At 50.5% G+C, this 18447-nt stretch overlaps 1 protein-coding gene across 1 annotated transcript in view; it reads left to right on the top strand.

Moving 5' to 3' along the window:
- STPG4 (sperm-tail PG-rich repeat containing 4) overlaps positions 1–18201 on the top strand; it is a 120930-nt gene extending 102729 nt beyond the window's left edge. Inside the window, exon 7 of the mRNA XM_063919406.1 lies at positions 16708–18201. Coding sequence (XP_063775476.1) covers positions 16708–16824 — 117 coding nt within the window. The 3' untranslated portion in view covers positions 16825–18201. The remainder of the gene's footprint in view (positions 1–16707) is intronic.
- Positions 18202–18447: the final 246 nt, after the last annotated feature.

Raw genomic sequence — 18447 nt, forward strand, 5'->3', positions numbered from 1 at the left:
CCTTTGGTCTTTGCCAATGGCTCACAATCATGCGGAAAAACTTCCCTATGAAGTTCCCACTCTCCCAGGTGGAGGTCATGCCTGCTGAGGAAGTCTGCTTCCCAGTCGTCCACTCCCGGAGAGAACACTGCTGACAGTGCTATCACATGATTTTCCGCCTAGCGAAAAATCCTTGCAGTTTTTTCACTGCCCTCCTGCTTCTTGTGTCGCCCTTTCTGTTTACGTGGGCGACTGCCGTGATGTTATCCCACTGGATCAATACCGGCTGACCTTGAAGCAGAGGTCTTGCTAAGTTTAGAGCCTTATAATTTTGCTCTTAGCTCCATCTATGTGGAGAGAATTCTCCAGACTTGATCACACTTTCCTGGAAATTTTTTCCCTGTGTGACTGCTCCCCAGCCTCTCAGGCTGGCCTCCGTGGTCACCAGCATCCAATCCTGAATGCTGAATCTGTGGCCCTCTAGAAGATGAGCACTCTGTAATCACCACAGGAGAGACACCCTTGTCCTTGGATATAGGGTTATCCGCTGATGCATCTGAAGATGCGATCCGGACCATTTGTCCAGCAGATCCCACTGAAGAGTTCTTGCGTGAAATCTGCCGAATGGAATTGCTTCGTAATAAGCCACCATTTTTACCAGGACTCTTGTGCAATGATGCACTGACACTTTTCCTGGTTTTAGGAGGATCCCGATTAGCTCGGATAACTCCCTGGCTTTCTCCTCTGGGAGAAACACCTTTTTCTGGACTGTGTCCAGAATCATCCCTAGGAACAGTAGACGTGTCCTCGGAAAAGCTACGATTTTGGAATATTTAGAATCCACTCGTGCTGTCGTAGAACTATTAAAGATAGTGCTACTCCGACCTCCAACTGTTCTCTGGACCTTGCCCTTATCAGGAAAGCGTCCAAGTTTCTTTTAAGAAGAATCATCATTTCGGCCATTACCTTGGTAAAGACCCGGGGCGCCGTGGACAATCCAAACGGCAGCGTCTGAACTGATAGTGACAGTTCTGTACCACGAACCTGAAGTACCCTTGGTGAGAAGGGCAAATTTGGACATGTAGGTAAATGTCCCTGATATCCAGTGACACCATCTCGTCCCCTTCTTCCTGGTTCGCTATCACTGCTCTGAGTGACTCCATCTTGATTTGAACGCTTGTATGTAAGTGTTCAAATATTTCAGATCTCACCGAGCCGTTTGGCTTCAGTACCACAATATAGTGTGGAATAATACCCCCTCCCTTGTTGTAGGAGGGGTACTTTGATTATCACCTGCTGGGAATACAGCCTGTGAATTGTTTCCAATACTGCCTCCCTGTCGGAGGTAGACGTTGGTAAAACAGACTTCCGGAACTTGTGAGGAGGAGACGTCTCGAATTTCCAATGTACACCTGGGATACTACATGTAGGATCCAGGAGTCCCCTTGCGAGTGAGCCAACTGCGTGCTGAAACTCTTGAGATGACCCCCTACCGCACCTGAGTCCGCTTGTACTGCCCCAGCGTCATGCTGCGGACTTGGCAGAAGCTGTGAAGGGCTTCTGTTCCTGGGAATGGGCTGCTTGCTGCAGTCTTCTTCCCGTTCCTCTACCCCTGGGCAGATATGACTGGCCTTTGCCCGCCTGCCCGTATGGGGACGAAAGGACTGAGACTGAAAAGACTGTGTCCTTTTCTGCTGAGATGTGACTCGGGGAACAAAAGGTGGATTTTTCAGCTGTTGCCATGGCCACCAGGTCCGATGGACCGCCCCTTTATACGGCAATACTTCCATGTGCCGTCTGGAATCTGCCTCACCTGACCACTGTCGTGTCTTCGTCTGGCAGATATGGACATCACATTTACTCTTGATGCCAGAATGCAAATATCCCTCTGCGCATCACGCATATATAGAAATGCATCCTTAAAATGCTCTATAGACAATAAAATCTTGTCCCTGTCAAGGGTATCAAAATTTTCAGTCAGGAAATCCGACCAAGCCCCCTCAGCGCTGCACATCCAGTCTGAGGCGATTGCTGGTCGTAGTATAACACCAGTATGTGTGTATATACTTCTTAGGCTATTTTTCAGCTTCCTATCAGCTGACTCCTTGAGGGCGGCCGTATCTGGAGACGGTAACGCCACTTGTTTTTATAAGCGTGTGAGCGCCTTATCCACCCTAAGGTGTGTTTCCCAACTCGCCCTTACTTCTGGCGGGAAAGGGTATACCGCCCATAACTTTCTATCGGAGGAACCCCACGTATCATCACACACTTCATTTAATTTATCTGATTCAGGCAAAACTACAAGTAGTTTATTCACACCCTACAAAATACCCTTATTTGTGGTACTTGTAGTATCAGAAATATGTAACACCTCCTTCATGCCCTTAACATGTAACGTGTGGCCCTAAAGGAAAATACGTTTGTTTCTTCACCGTCGACACTGGAGTCAGTGTCCGTGAGGTAAATGGGCGTTTTTACAAGCCCCTGACGGTGTCTGAGACGCCTGGACAGGTACTAATTTGTTTGCCGGTCGTCTCATGTCGTCAACCGGCTCGCAGCGTGTTGACATGATCACGTACTTCCACAAGTAAGCCATCCATTCCGGTGTCGACTCCCTAGAGAGTGACATCACCATTACAGGCAATTTGCTCCGCCTCCTCACCAACATTTTCCTCATACATGTCGACACACACGTACCGACATACAGCACCCACACAGGGAATGCTCTGATAGAGGACAGGACCCACTAGCCCTTTGGGGAGACAGAGGGAGAGTTTGCCAGCACACACCAAAATGCTATAATTATACAGGGACAACCTTTATAAAAGTGTTCCTCCCTTATAGCATTTAATATATATTTATATCGCCAAATCAGTGCCCCCCCTCTCTGTTTTAACCCTGTTTCTGTAGTGCAGTGCAGGGGAGAGCATGGGAGCCTTCCCCTCAGCCTTTCTGTGAGGGAAAATGGCGCTGTGTGCTGAGGAGAATAAGCTCCGCCCCCTTTTCGGCGGGCTTTTTCTCCCGGTTTTTAAGAACTGGCCTGGGTTAAAATACATACATATAGCCTTAATGGCTATATGTGATGTATTTATTTTGCCAATAAGGTACTTATATTGCTGCCCAGGGCGCCCCCAGCAGCGCCCTGCACCCTCCGTGACTAGGTCAGTGAGCCGTGTGACAACAATGGCGCACAGCTGCAGTGCTGTGCGCTACCTTCATGAAGACTGTGAAGTCTTCTGCCGCCTGTTTCCGGACCTCCGTTCTGCCGTCTTCTTCAGCGTCTGTAAGGGGGATCGGCGGCGCGGCTCCGGGACGAACCCCAGGCTGACCTGTGTTCCGACTCCCTCTGGAGCTCAGTGTCCAGTAGCCTAAGATCCCAATCCATCCTGCACGCAGGTGAGTTGGAGATCTCTCCCCTAAGTCCCTCGTTGCAGTGATCCTGTTGCCAGCAGGAATCACTGAATGAAACCTAAAAAAAAACTTTTCTAAACAGCTCTTTAAGAGATCCACCTAGATTGCACCCTTCTCGGACGGGCACAAAAACCTAACTGAGGCTTGGAGGAGGGTCATAGGGGGAGGAGCCAGTACACACCATGTGACCTAAAAGCTTTTTTAGATGTGCCCTGTCTCCTGCGGAGCCCGCTATTCCCCATGGTCCTGACGGAGTCCCCAGCATCCACTAGGACGTTAGAGAAAATATAGGGGGTACAAACACCAAAATAAGGACTGCTATGGGTGCGGGGTGATGGTGCTGGGAAAGAGGTGCAAGGTCAGAGGCGGAACCAGCGGTGGTGCTAGGAGGCACCAGCCAAAATCTTGCCTAGGGCATCATATTGGTTAGGGCCGGCTCTGGACCCCCCTGTCGTTTAGGATATATTCATAATACAGTAGCTGCATGGGCTGTGGGGACCGCATGCAATTTGCGGTTCCCACAGCCCATGCCGCTACTGTTTTATGAATATAGCGTGTCACCAGGAAGCAGGGCTGACCGGAGCGGAGTAGCTTGGCGGTGGACGTGATTTAGGGGCACTCCTTCTACTTTCCCTCAGCCCGGACTACTGTGGCCGGGTCCCGCCGCTGCCTGTACTCGCTGTGGTCGCTGTCAGTCAGGGCAGCCTGATCATGGCGATGCGCTTGTGTGTGCAGGCGCTGAGCCTCTCCGGAGCCGCCCGGCTCTTACTCTCTGCCTGCGTACAGAAGCTCCACACCAGCCCCGCTCTGGCATCCAGTGTCCACCGCAATGGGTCACGATGACCATGAGGATATGACCAACTCCAATGCCAGGGTAAGACCCCCCTTATATACCTATAGTGTCATTGCCCATATGTGCTGTATGTCATAGCCCCTATATCCTATAAACTGTGCCATGTGTACTGAGGTGACAGCCCCTGTATACCTGTCTATACTATTCCTATATACCGTGTGCCCTGTATGAGGTGATGCCCCCTATGTACGCACTCACTCCATCCCCTACCAGACCTGTCCCCGCACACTCACCCTGTCTCCTACCAGGCCTGGATACACACACTCACTCCGTCCCCTACCAGACCTGTCCTCGCACACTCACCCTGTCCTCTACCAGACCTGTCCACGCACACTCACCCTGTCCTCTACCAGACCTGTCCCCGCAAACTCTCCCTGTCCCCTACCAGGCCTGTCCTCGCACACTCACCCTATCCTCTACCAGACCTGTCCTCGCACACTCACCCTGTCCCCTACCAGACCTGTCCCTGCACACTCACACTGTCCCCTACCAGACCTGTCCACGCACACTCACCCTGTCCCCTACCAGACCTGTGCTCGCACACTCACCCTGTCCCCTACCAGGCCTGTCCACGCACACTCACCTTGTCCCCTACCAGATCTGTCCTCGCACACTCACCCTGTCCTCTACCAGACCTGTCCACGCACACTCACCCTGTCCTCTACCAGACCTGTCCCCGCAAACTCACCCTGTCCCCTACCAGGCCTGTCCTTGCACACTCACCCTGTCCCCTACCAGACCTGTCCCTGCACACTCACACTGTCCCCTACCAGGCCTGTCCACGCACTCACCCTGTCCCCTACCAGACCTGTCCCTGCACACTCACACTGTCCCCTACCAGACCTGTCCACGCACACTCACCCTGTCCCCTACCAGACCTGTGCTCGCACACTCACCCTGTCCCCTACCAGGCCTGTCCACGCACACTCACCTTGTCCCCTACCAGGCCTGTCCTCGCACACTCACCCTGTCCTCTACCAGACCTGTCCATGCACACTCACCCTGTCCCCTACCAGACCTGTCCTCGCACACTCACACTGTCCCCTACCAGGCCTGTCCACGCACACTCACCCTGTCCCCTATCAGTCCTGTCCTGTACACTCACCCTGTCCCCTACCAGACCTGTCCCTGCACACTCACACTGTCCCCTACCAGGCCTGTCCACGCACTCACCCTGTCCCCTACCAGACCTGTCCCTGCACACTCACACTGTCCCCTACCAGACCTGTCCACGCACACTCACCCTGTCCCCTACCAGACCTGTGCTCGCACACTCACCCTGTCCCCTACCAGGCCTGTCCACGCACACTCACCTTGTCCCCTACCAGGCCTGTCCTCGCACACTCACCCTGTCCTCTACCAGACCTGTCCATGCACACTCACCCTGTCCCCTACCAGACCTGTCCTCGCACACTCACCCTGTCCCCTACCAGACCTGTCCTCGCACACTCACACTGTCCCCTACCAGGCCTGTCCTCGCACACTCACCCTGTCCTCTACCAGACCTGTCCATGCACACTCACCCTGTCCCCTACCAGACCTGTCCTCGCACACTCACCCTGTCCCCTACCAGACCTGTCCTCGCACACTCACACTGTCCCCTACCAGGCCTGTCCTCGCACACTCACCCTGTCCTCTACCAGACCTGTCCATGCACACTCACCCTGTCCCCTACCAGACCTGTCCTCGCACACTCACCCTGTCCCCTACCAGACCTGTCCTCGCACACTCACACTGTCCCCTACCAGACCTGTCCTCGCACACTCACACTGTCCCCTACCAGGCCTGTCCACGCACACTCACCCTGTCCCCTATCAGTCCTGTCCTGTACACTCACCCTGTCCCTTACCAGACCTGTCCCCGCACACTCAGCCTGTCCCCTACCAGACCTGTCCTTGTATACTCACCCTGTCACCCACCAGACCTGTACTCCATGCCCACAGCGTGATAAAAATGAGGTTGTGGCTCGTTGGTATGGCACTGTGACGCCACAACCCTTGTTATGAGACCACACTCACCTTCCCAGGAGCGTGCGCAAAAGTCCCCCCCCCTGCCTTCCCCTATCATGGTGCCCCCCCTGTCATTTTATTCTGGATCCGCCCCTGAGCCTAACCCTAATTCCCCCCCCCCCCCGCAGATTAACACTAACCCTATAGCCCACAGCTCAACCCTAATCCCTAACCCTTCCTCCCCCTGCAGCCTAGCCCTATAGCCCACAAGCTAAACGCTAATGCCTAACCCTAACTCTAGTTCCTAACCCTCACACTCACAGTCTAACCCTAACTCTCCCACCCGCAGCCTAACCCCACCCTTCTGCAGCCTAACCCTAACTTCCTCATCTGTAGCCTAACCCTAATCCCTTCCCTTAGTGCCTAACCCTACCCCTTGTAGCCTAACCGTAACTCTCCCACCCGAAACCTTATCCTCCTGACCGCAGCCTAACCTTAATCCTCCTGCCCGCAGTTTAACCCTAACACCCCCCCACACAGTTTAACCTTAATCATCCTGCCTGCAGACTAACCCTCCATCCATAGCCTATGACTAACCCTTCCACCCACAGCCTAACCCTAATCCTCCTGCCTGCAGTCTAAAGCAGTTTTACCCTAATCCTCCACCCGCAGCCTAACCCTAACCCTCCCACCCACAGCCTAACCCTCCCACCCACAGCCTAACCCTAACCCTCCTGCCTGCAGCCTACCCCTAACCCTCCTGCCCGCAGCCTAACCCTCATCCTCCTGCCCGCAGCCTGTGTGTACACATGGTGAAATTTATCTGTCCAATCTGTCTGGTGAGAACAAAAATCTGGTAATGGATTAGAGCAAATGACAACAGACCATTTGCTCCCAACCACTGGAAAATAGACAATGGATGTTCAAACAAATAGGTTAAATAAGTTGGTTTGGAAAAATGTGTTATACAGTATCAATAGTTTTAATCCATTTTTCAGTGTTTGGGAGAAAATGGTTGATTGTCTTTTGCTCTCATCCATTGCCAGATTTTTGTTCTCACCAGACAGATTGGACAGATAAATCTCACCATGTGTAACCCTAATGTTGACATTCTGACAACTTTGCAGAATGTTGACATTTTAACAATGACGACATCATACTATAGCTGTTGGTATTCTGGTGTTGACATTATAAATTATTATTGTCGTCCTTGTGACTACATCCCGATAAATAGGCCCCCTCTTAATAAACAAATGAACTAACCAGTATATGAAGATTAAAACGTGCTGAGAGGTGAAAGGGAAAAGGCATGTGCGGAAGTTCTACCCTGAATAGCACATGAATAATGCAGCTCCTGGCTTCTAATTCTTCTACACCCAAAATCCTATTCCCTACACGCCAGTCCGAAGCGCACAGATCCATGTCACGGACAGTTGGTGCAATAACAATCAGCGATTCATATACAACAGCAACAACCTTCTCTTTATCACAATATCAAGATAGGGGCAAAAGGGCTATTTTTATTTCACCTCTGATCATCTCCAGCAGTGTCAGCAAAGGAACTGGATTTCTCAGAGGGAGTTTATTTCCAGAATGCTGCACCTAGTGCCTTCAGCGTTATTTGTTATTACATAGAAGTACATTAATGGAGAAAGAGAGACAGAGCCAAATATAGTCCGCTCTAGTGACTCACTCTCCTGTGTATCATTAGCAACTTAAAGCAAAGCTCCGCTTCCACTTATTCATGTAGTACTTTCAGCTCAGGGAGCATCGGGGAGACTTGTTTGTTAACCGTAAAAAAAAACATTTTCAAAAATCTACAATCGACTACATACACGTTTAGAAGGTTTTTGTTTTTTTCGTTATAGAGCGGTTATATATGTTTTACAATAAATAGTGATACGTCTGGTTTTAGTTTTTTTTGCTCTTACATTTTTTGTACTGTATACGGTATATTAAAAAAAGATTAAGCACAATTGAAATACTCTTAACTTCTCTGTCAGGGACCTATTCTTCTTCGTGGATGGACTGTTTTTCACATAATAAAGTTACGGACCCATTCATTTACGTTGCAAGGCAGGCAGAGGCGTTTTAACAGCGAAGGGGGCCTGAGTGCAGATTCCGGGTGGGCCCCCTTCTCTTTACTGCACAGTAGACTCTGGCAATTTGCCAGAGTCTACTGCGCATGCACATGTCTCCAGAAACATGGCGCCCGCCATGTACTGGAGACAAAAACCCTACTGTAAGATAAGTAAAAAACATGGGTGCGGTGTTTACGCTGTGGGCCCTCCTGGACCCAGGGGCCCGTATGCACCGCACACATAGCACCCATTATAGAAACGCCAATGAAGACAGGAGATATCACGGATGTTGCAAGGCACTGAAGAACTGATGTGCCATGTGTCCTCACAAACTTGTATTTTCAGAGACTGACTGCAGGAACTAATGTCAGCTCCAGATAGTGTCAGCCCGCCGAGACTCTCTATATCCTATATGAAGAGAGACCGGATTTCAAACAGGTATCAATTCGGATCCCTCTGCCCATACTTGCATACCGTCCTGGAACGGCCGGGTGGCTCACAAAATTAGGTGGCACTCCTGGTTGCCCAGAAGAATGGGCATATCTAGCCGCCACCCAGCCGCCCACTTACCAAGTGAAGTGGGCACACAGGGCAGGCGATGATGCGATTCACTCTGAATTGTTTCACCATAGCGACCCCCCCAGAGTACAATACCAGTAAATTCAACATTGTACAGCAGGAGGCGTGACCACAATGTTGTGATTATGCAGCCACACCCACCGGACAACCTGCTATGCCACGTCACGCCCTCGCACTGCCTCCTACACAAAGCTACGCCAAATTTTGTGATTTGCCACAATTTATTTTGTGCAATATTTGTCAAAGAAGTTGAGCTGGGACAGCAGTTCCAATAAGATGCGGGCCCAGCACACAGCAAAGTGTATAATGATAGATTTCACTGTCTCTATGCTGGCAGATTCAGGCTTGGCCGCCTAACTGCGCATAAATGGCCATCAGGTCACACATGTGCATAGCGAAAAATATGTGATGAAGAGCGGTAGGCTCTGCAGACCACTGGCCAGGGATCAGAAGATCCCTCTCCAGTCGAGCTTCCCCCAATCGCAGCATTTTATTGCTTTACCAACTTGAATAAATAAGCCCTTTAAGGAGAGCTAATGTACACAAAAAACAATCCCAAAAATATTACTCTGCATTTATTAACAAAAGCGAGAACTCTTGATTTGCTCCGTAACTCAGACAGACTATAAACGACACCCTATTGCAATGTCTCTATATGCCTCTAACACCCAATTGCAAATGAGTGGGACAGGACCTAAACCCATGACAGAAAAATCCATATGATGCCTTAGAGCAACGCTCATATTATTGAAAGCAGTATAGGGACTGACCAGTAGGGAAGGCTGCGAAGGGGCTGGTCAGCTTAACAAATGATCGCAATATTTTGGAACTAACATTCCCTGAATTCAGATGAATTACGGTTTGGAGCATAATTAGGTGAGTTTTATCTCCTATATATTAGCCCAGGTGATTCTGTGCCTGGGCCTCTAACGCTGGGCGGAGTCACAGCGCTGGCCGGAGTCTGAGGGGCAGATGTATTAACCTGGAGAAGGCATAAGGAAGTGATAAACCAGTGATATGTGCAAGGTGATAAAGGCAGCAGCCAATCCGATCCTAAGTGTTAATTTACATAATGGAGCTGATTGGCTGGTGCCTTTATCACCTTGCACATATCACTGGTTTCTCACTTCCTTATGCCTTCTACAGGTTAATACATCTGCCCCTGAGTCACAGATCGGACCCGGCTGACAAAACAAATCAGGTGCCTGCCTCCCTTTCTCCCAGGTTACTGTGCAGCCGCGGCCAGTAATGACCGCAACCTGCCGCCGGAGTTTATACTGTGCCCTGACATCCACCTCCCAGGATACACTGAGCCGCGGCCAGCTATGCCCGATCCCCCCACCCCTCCTCCTAACCCCCATCAACGGAGTTCACATTGCAGCCCGAAACCTATCCTCTCCCCCCTCTCTCCTCTCCTCTCCCCCCCTGTTACTGTGCAGGCAGTGCGTGTGTGTGTTGGGGGAGTGTTACTGTGCAGGCAGTGCGTGTGTGTGTTGGGGGAGTGTTACTGTGCAGGCAGTGCGTGTGTGTGTTGGGGAAGGGGGGTGTTACTGTGCAGGCAGTGCGTGTGTGTGTTGGGGAGGGGTGTTACTGTGCAGGCAGTGCGTGTGTGTGTGTTGGGGGGGTGTTACTGTGCAGGCAGTGCATGTGTGTGTTGGGGGAGTGTTACTGTGCAGGCAGTGCGTGTGTGTGTTGGGGAAGGGGGGTGTTACTGTGCAGGCAGTGCGTGTGTGTGTTGGGGAGGGGTGTTACTGTGCAGGCAGTGCGTGTGTGTGTGTTGGGGGGGTGTTACTGTGCAGGCAGTGCATGTGTGTGTTGGGGGAAGGGGGGTGTTACTGTGCAGGCAGTGCGTGTGTGTGTGTTGGGGGAAGGGGGGGTGTTACTGTGCAGGCAGTGCGTGTGTGTGTTGGGGGAAGGGGGAGTGTTACTGTGCAGGCACTGCGTGTGTGTGTTGGGGGAAGGGGGAGTGTTACTGTGCAGGCAGTGCGTGTGTGTGTTGGGGGGTGTTACTGTGCAGGCAGTGCGTGTGTGTGTTGGGGGAAGGGGGGGTGTTACTGTGCAGGCAGTGCGTGTGTGTGTTGGGGGAAGGGGGAGTGTTACTGTGCAGGCAGTGCGTGTGTGTGTTGGGGGGTGTTACTGTGCAGGCAGTGCGTGTGTGTGTTGGGGGAAGGGGGGGTGTTACTGTGCAGGCAGTGCGTGTGTGTGTTGGGGGAAGGGGGGTGTTACTGTGCAGGCAGTGCGTGTGTGTGTTGGGGGGTGTTACTGTGCAGGCAGTGCGTGTGTGTGTTGGGGGAAGGGGGGGTGTTACTGTGCAGGCAGTGCGTGTGTGTGTTGGGGGAAGGGGGGTGTTACTGTGCAGGCAGTGCGTGTGTGTGTTGGGGGGTGTTACTGTGCAGGCAGTGCGTGTGTGTGTTGGGGGAAGGGGGGGTGTTACTGTGCAGGCAGTGCGTGTGTGTGTTGGGGGAAGGGGGGTGTTACTGTGCAGGCAGTGCGTGTGTGTGTTGGGGGGTGTTACTGTGCAGGCAGTGCGTGTGTGTGTTGGGGGAAGGGGGGTGTTACTGTGCAGGCACTGCGTGTGTGTGTGTGTTGGGGAGGGGGGGAGTGTTACTCTGCAGGCAGTGTGTGTGTGTGTGTGTGTGTGTGTGTGTGTGTGTGTGTGTGGAAGGAGGGGGGGAGTGTTACTCTGCAGGCAGTGTGTGTGTGTGTGTGTGTGTGTGTGTGTGTGTGTGTGTGTGTGTGTGTGTTGGAGGAGGAGGGGAGTGTTACTCTGCAGGCAGTGTGTGTGTGTGTGTGTTAGAGGAGGGGGGGAGTGTTACTCTGCAGGCAGTGTGTGTGTGTGTGTGTGTGTGTGTGTGTGTGTGGGGGGGGGGGGGGGGGGGGGCATTCTGCAGTCCATGTGTGTTTGTGTGATGTGCAGTCCCTGTGTCTGTAATCTGCAGTCCGTGTGTTGGGGGAGGGGGGTTGTTAGTCAGCAGGCAGTGTGTGTGTGTGTGGGGGGGTGTTACTGTGCAGGCAGTGCGTGTGTGTGTTGGGGAAGGGGGGTGTTACTGTGCAGGCAGTGCGTGTTTGTGTTGGGGAGGGGTGTTACTGTGCAGGCAGTGCGTGTGTGTGTTGGGGGGGTGTTACTGTGCAGGCAGTGCGTGTGTGTGTTGGGGAAGGGGGGTGTTACTGTGCAGGCAGTGCGTGTTTGTGTTGGGGAGGGGTGTTACTGTGCAGGCAGTGCGTGTGTGTGTTGGGGGGGTGTTACTGTGCAGGCAGTGCGTGTGTGTGTTGGGGGAAGGGGGGGGTGTTACTGTGCAGGCAATGCGTGTGTGTGTTAGGGAAGGGGGGGTGTTACTGTGCAGGCAGTGCATGTGTGTGTTGGGGAAGGGGGGGTGTTACTGTGCAGGCAGTGCGTGTGTGTGTGTTGGGGAGGGGGGTGAGTTGTTAGTCTGCAGGCAGTGTGTGTGTGGGGGGGGGGGCATTCTGCAGTCCATGTGTGTTTGTGTGATGTGCAGTCCCTGTGTCTGTAATCTGCAGTCCGTGTGTTGGGGGAGGGGGGTTGTTAGTCAGCAGGCAGTGTGTGTGTGTGTGGGGGGGGGGGGGTGCATTCTGCCGTCCATGAGTGTTTGTGTGATGTGCAGTCCCTGCCCACTATAACATATCAAAGTAGCGTTGTGCCCGGCTCCACTGCCGGACGCACAGCTGCTGCCCGCTGATATATATTATAGCTACCAGCGCTGCGCAGACTATCTCTGTCTCCCCATCCCGTGTGCTGCAGCTCCGCCTCGCTCCTCCCCCCTCTTCCTTGACTGGTGCAGCAGTGTCCTTGCACCATACAGGCCGGTCCCGATCTGCGCCTCCTCCTGGCAGGGAGACACGCAGGGGATGCCGAGAGGACGGAATGGCAGCACCTGCAGCAGCTCCCATTCCATAGTGTACTGTAGCTACAGCCGTCATCAGCACAGGGACATTCCCCTGCCGCCACCATGGCTGCCTGCACTCCAGCCATCATCACATAGGTACTGGTGTGTGTGTGTGTGTGTGTGTGGTGTGTGTGTGTGTCTGTCTCTCTCTCTCTCTCTCTCTCCCTCCTCCCCACCACTCTCTGTCTCTCTACCTGCCACCTTTCTTTCCCTCTCAACCCTATCTCTCTCTCTCTCCCTCCCTCTCTTTCTTTCACGACTCTACCTTCTGTAATCTGTAAAAGGAGACACTACCTGGCGTAATGTGTAAAAGGGGGCTCTACCTGGTGTAATGTGTGACGGGCTCTACCTGGTGTAATGTGTGATAGGGCCTCCACCTGGAGTAATGTGTAAAAGGGCCTCTACCTGGTGTAATATGTGACGGACTCTACCTGGCATCATGTGTGATGGGCTCTACCAGGAGTAATGTGTAAAAGGGGACTCTACCTGGTGTAATGTGTGTAAGTGGCGCTACTGTGCAGCATCATTTGAATAATGGAGACTACTGTGCAGCGTAATATGACTTGGTTTTATTTTGTGGCCACACCCCTTCCCTGTGAAGCCACATCCCTATATTTTTAACGCACACTGGCCCTGTTTTACATATGGGGGGGGGGGGGGGTAGGGGTGCTGCTGCTGTTTCATGCACACAGCCCTAAAATATATAGTTACGGCACTGCTGATGGGTATAAGGAGAGTCCTCACCAGTACAGAGAGTGGCGTGTTACTGGGATCGTCATCTCCCTGCCCCGTGCTGGAGGAAAGGTCACTGGCCTTATCCGCCCACAGCCGGCCCCTCCTGCAGGACGTCCTGGGCACAGGGGCTCAGGAGCATGGGCTGGCTGGGGCGGCAGTGCAGGAAGCGGGCCAGGTGAGTGCCAGACTCTGGCTGCCTTCTCGCAGGCCCGGGGACTTCTCTGGCACCCAGCACCAGTCTCTCCTCCCCATAGCGGACCCAGGCCTCAGCGGCAAGATAGCGGCAGCCTTGGGACCGGACAGCAGCGCCGGCCATGGAGGGGGGAGCGGCTCAGCAGCAGCACCAGTAGCACCAACATAGCAGCGATCACTGGGATCCAGAGGCCGGGGCTCCCCGTACTCCCCGCTCACATTGCTCTCTTCATTGCCACACTTCAGCGGCTACTGCCTTACAGCACTACATTAACCCGCACACGCCTGCCCTGTCTGTCATCTGTCATCACCAGGTGCATGTATATAATTAATGTATGTGTATGTGTGTGTGTGTATATGTGTGTACACCTGCCCCTGTCCCACCTCCGGCTCACCTGCACCCGCCCCTCCCCCACCTGCAGCGCCTTGGGTCCTATTGGAGAAAGAGCGCTATATAAATAAAATTATTATTATTATTATTAATAATAATATTGCACGCCCCAAGGGCGTGCAAGGGTTAAAGGGGCGTAGCCCCTTGCGATGGTGTGAAGAGCGCCCGTAGGGCGCGATGAATCACCTAGTATGATAATATACAGTGTAAAACAATTTTCAATTGATGGTACAAATAACCAAGTGAATGCTCGTACATCAGAGAAATAAAAGAATGGCTTCTCTGAAAATCTGCTTACGGTAAGTACCCAACACGTTTCGTCTAGGAGGAGCTGGTTTCTATCCCTCAGACTTCCTCAGGGGTAATCCCTGAAAAAGTCAAATTATTTTCTAACAAATATTTAAAATTCCAACTCTAATATATACTGTGGATGCCTGCGCATCTTATTACCATGTGCTATGAATGTGCGCTATACATCGCAAAAACACTACATCCCATAAGAGAAAATGTACCCACACATTATCTGAGTTCCAATGCTCATTGATGTATATATTTGTTATTAAGAGGATATGTATTCAATATATCACAATGTACAGTATATATATAGTTACATGGTTACAATTTATACAGTAAGCAGTTATTACAAACTAATTCATTACAGACACGGCCAGTAATACATCACCATATTTTGCTCAAATGCTCACTACGCTCCATATCACTCTCTCTCTCTCTCTCTCTCTCTCTAAAATCATGCAGCCACTGGACAGACAGCATCTCCATCATAATCTGGGACAAACAGGGCCATGTGTGTGTGTGTGTGTGTGTGTGTGTTCAGCAATACACTGAGAGTTGGGGGTGTGAACAGGTCTCTTGTTATTAGTCTAGGGAAGGGAACTTTCTCATTCATGATGAGTCATTGGTCAGTTCATATGCAAGCCTTGAAGACATCAAAAGGGCTGCAGCCACTGGACAGACAGCATCTCCATCATCATCTGGGACAAACAGGGCCGTGTGTGTGTGTGTGTGTGTGTGTGTGTGTGTGTGTGTGTTCAGCAATACACTGAGAGTTGGGGGCGTGAACAGGTCTCTTGTTATCAGTCTAGGGGACGGAACTTTCTCATTCATGATGAGTCATTGGTCAGTTCAAATGCAAGCTTTGAAGACATCAAAAGGGCTGGCCTGAGTTTCCTGTCCATCACATGCTTTGAATGGAATGTCCATTGTTCTCATCAGAATTGTGGCTTTATATTCCTATATTCAATCATAACTACTCATGACAATGTGCTACAACTTAATAACAGGCATCAAATGAATCTACACATTAATCTGGTTACTTTGACACCAAGCACGACATGTCCATCTTGCTCCGTTCCAATGATACACATACATGACGTTACTCCATTAAATAATTTAAAACTTTATGATGTCTGGCGCTTGATATGTTCAATTTATGTGCTGTATGAAATATATGTTGAATCTATCTTTGTGGCATGTCTGTGTAAATGCATATGTTACCATATTTGCTGTGCTCGCTACGCGTATTTGCAAGCATAGCGACTCAGAATGTGTGGAGTCTGTATGTTCTCTCTATGTAATATTTTTGACTTCGACATCCCCTAAGGAAATCTGAGGGATAGGACACAGCTCTATAAATTATGTATTTTTATTCTTCTCTATATGTCATGATTGCATTGGATTTCTATAAAAATCTATGAGAAACTTCATGCTGTCGGTGACCTTGTGTGGACCATCAAAAGACATGAGATACGCTTTCGTAATATTTGTATATGGTAAGGGGTTCACTTATAACCCTTCCTAACACAAAGTGGTGTTCTTATATTGCACTAGGAGGCACTCTTTGTTTTTATTACATTTCATATATATATATATATATATATATATATATATATATATATATACCTCCCAACTTTCCTGATTCCAGCGGGACAGTTCCTTTATTGAGATACTGTCCGCGGTCCCACCTGCGGGTCGCAGTGTCCCGCGGGTGGAGGGCAGCTACGCTGCGCGGGAGTCCCGGATCCCAAAATTACAAAAGTTGGAAGGTATGTGTGTGTATATATATATATATATATATATATACACATATACATACATACATACATGTAGTGATGTATATGTATACATTATAAATGCAAAGCGCCGTATGACAAAAAAATCAGGACTAGTGCCCAGGAAAATCAAGTTTTTGCTGCTCTGACGCCATATTTTGCTATGTCATTTCCATTTATCCCATTTCCCCCCAATCCTGATTTCAGTATAAAATGACTAATAAGTGACATACTGTATTATGCTTTATTTCCATTGCTGCAATACTATACAACAACTGGAATGATACATAGAAACACGAATGTATTAGGAGAGCCTCTTCTTAGGTGTTCCCAAATAATAGTGCAAAAGTAGATGGCAGTGGTGGACAGGCCTGCAGCGAAACATTAAGAGCTAGGGAGGAAACAATGTGCTCTACAAGGGGAACTAATAGACATCAGCTCTTATCATTTAATTGCCCCTCTCAATAGAAGCAGATTTCCCATAGTCCTCTGTGCTTTCTGAGGAGGCTGTGCTGCTTTCCACATCACTTAACTCACATTCTCTTTTTTTTTTTCTATTTTAGAAAAATCCCGGTCCTGGAACGTATGATCCGACAAGACAGCTCCTGAAACAACCACCCACAGTTGCCAAAATGGGTCGCATGCACGGTCTTTTCTTCCGTAATTCATTTGACTTTTAAATTGTGAATCACAGAACATAATTAGAGATCTGTTCTTTCTGCTAAACGGATTCTGTTTGTGAAATGCTACGGCATGATGTATACACCAGTCAGCAGCTGGCGAGCAGCTGTTGGCGATGGCCTCGCACTGTCCCAAATAACATAATGCACTCGGCCAGCGTGCTTGCACTTAGCTTCTGCACATGCATTATAGGAAAGCGGCCACTGACTGCATGCAATTGCTGACAAAGGGCCTCATCCATGTTTATACGCAAATGCAATTGTAATTATGATTTTCTAGGCTACAAAACTGCTAATGTTAGCAAGTGCTGCTGTCGGGATGTAGTCAGGTGACCAGCTGTCGGGATCCCGGCGGCCAGCATACCGATGTCGGTATCCTGGCCGCCAGGATGCTGGCAGGGGGGCGCAGGGCTATTCCCACTCGTGCACAGCGAGCCGGCAAGGGGCTTTGTTTCGCTCTGCATCCTGGCAGCCAGGATCCCTGTGTCGGTATGCTGGCCACCGGGATCCCAACAGCCGATCACCCGACGCCAACCTCTGCTGCTGCCCAGAAGTGAGAAGAGGCACCCACTGGAGCCATCGCAAACTCATTCGCAATTGCGTACACATTCGCAGCCTATATACAAAAATGAATAACATTGAAGTTAAGGGTAGGTCTATGGCTACGCAGATCGCACACAGCAGTAACGACGCAAGTTCCATCTTTTTTCACGTATGAGATCACAGCAGGTACACGCCCCGAAAATGGCTAAGTCACATCTGTGTTTTTACAACCACTCCCTCCTAACACCTCCAACGGTTCCTTCCTGTCAATCACTGAAATCCTCATTGTGAGCGGGATCAAAGCAACACCTTGACGCACGCGTATTGTGATCGCAGCACATGCCCACGCTGACGATAATGGCTCCATTGCTTGAACATTAGCCACTGCGTACAAACATGAATTGGGCTCAAACAGTATGACGAGCATAATGTTGACTGAGATTTCTGCTTCCCACTATATTTTATAAAGGGCATTTGCACACCACAAAATATGCAGGCACACAGAGCATCTCATTTTGCGCAAATGCACTTAATACTTCCACGTACTAGTATTTGGAATTGCTCCCAGAAACACAAATCACAACTAATTTTCTTTGATTACTTTAGGGATGGCCAACAACCATTGATGTTACTAAACCATTGATGGTCTATGGCTGAAGTCGAATACTTTTACCATCAATTGCGGAGAACCGGATGGTTTCCTGCCATCGATGGTTTGCCCATTTACACACTGCTGCTGCATAGAGGGTGTCAGCCAGCTGCCCTGCACCGCCCCGGCTCATACACACAGAGAGGTCTATTTATGAAGCAGTGAAAAGAGAGGAGAAATTTAGCCTGTGGAGAAGTTGCCCATGGCAACCAATCAGCTGCTCCGTACGATTGTATGGTATGCAAATTATAAATGTTACTTCAATGCTGATTGGTTGCCATGGGCAACTTCTCCACTGGTTCACTTCTCCACACTTTTCACTACTTCATGAATAAACTCCACAGTGTGTTGTGTCAGGAATGAGATGGCCTGCCTCCTTGTCAGGATTAGTTGTCAGTAAAACCCCAGCCCCACCACCCGCTCTTGAACTG

Source organism: Pseudophryne corroboree, chromosome 4 (assembly GCF_028390025.1).
Source record: "Pseudophryne corroboree isolate aPseCor3 chromosome 4, aPseCor3.hap2, whole genome shotgun sequence".
NCBI lineage: Eukaryota > Metazoa > Chordata > Amphibia > Anura > Myobatrachidae > Pseudophryne > Pseudophryne corroboree.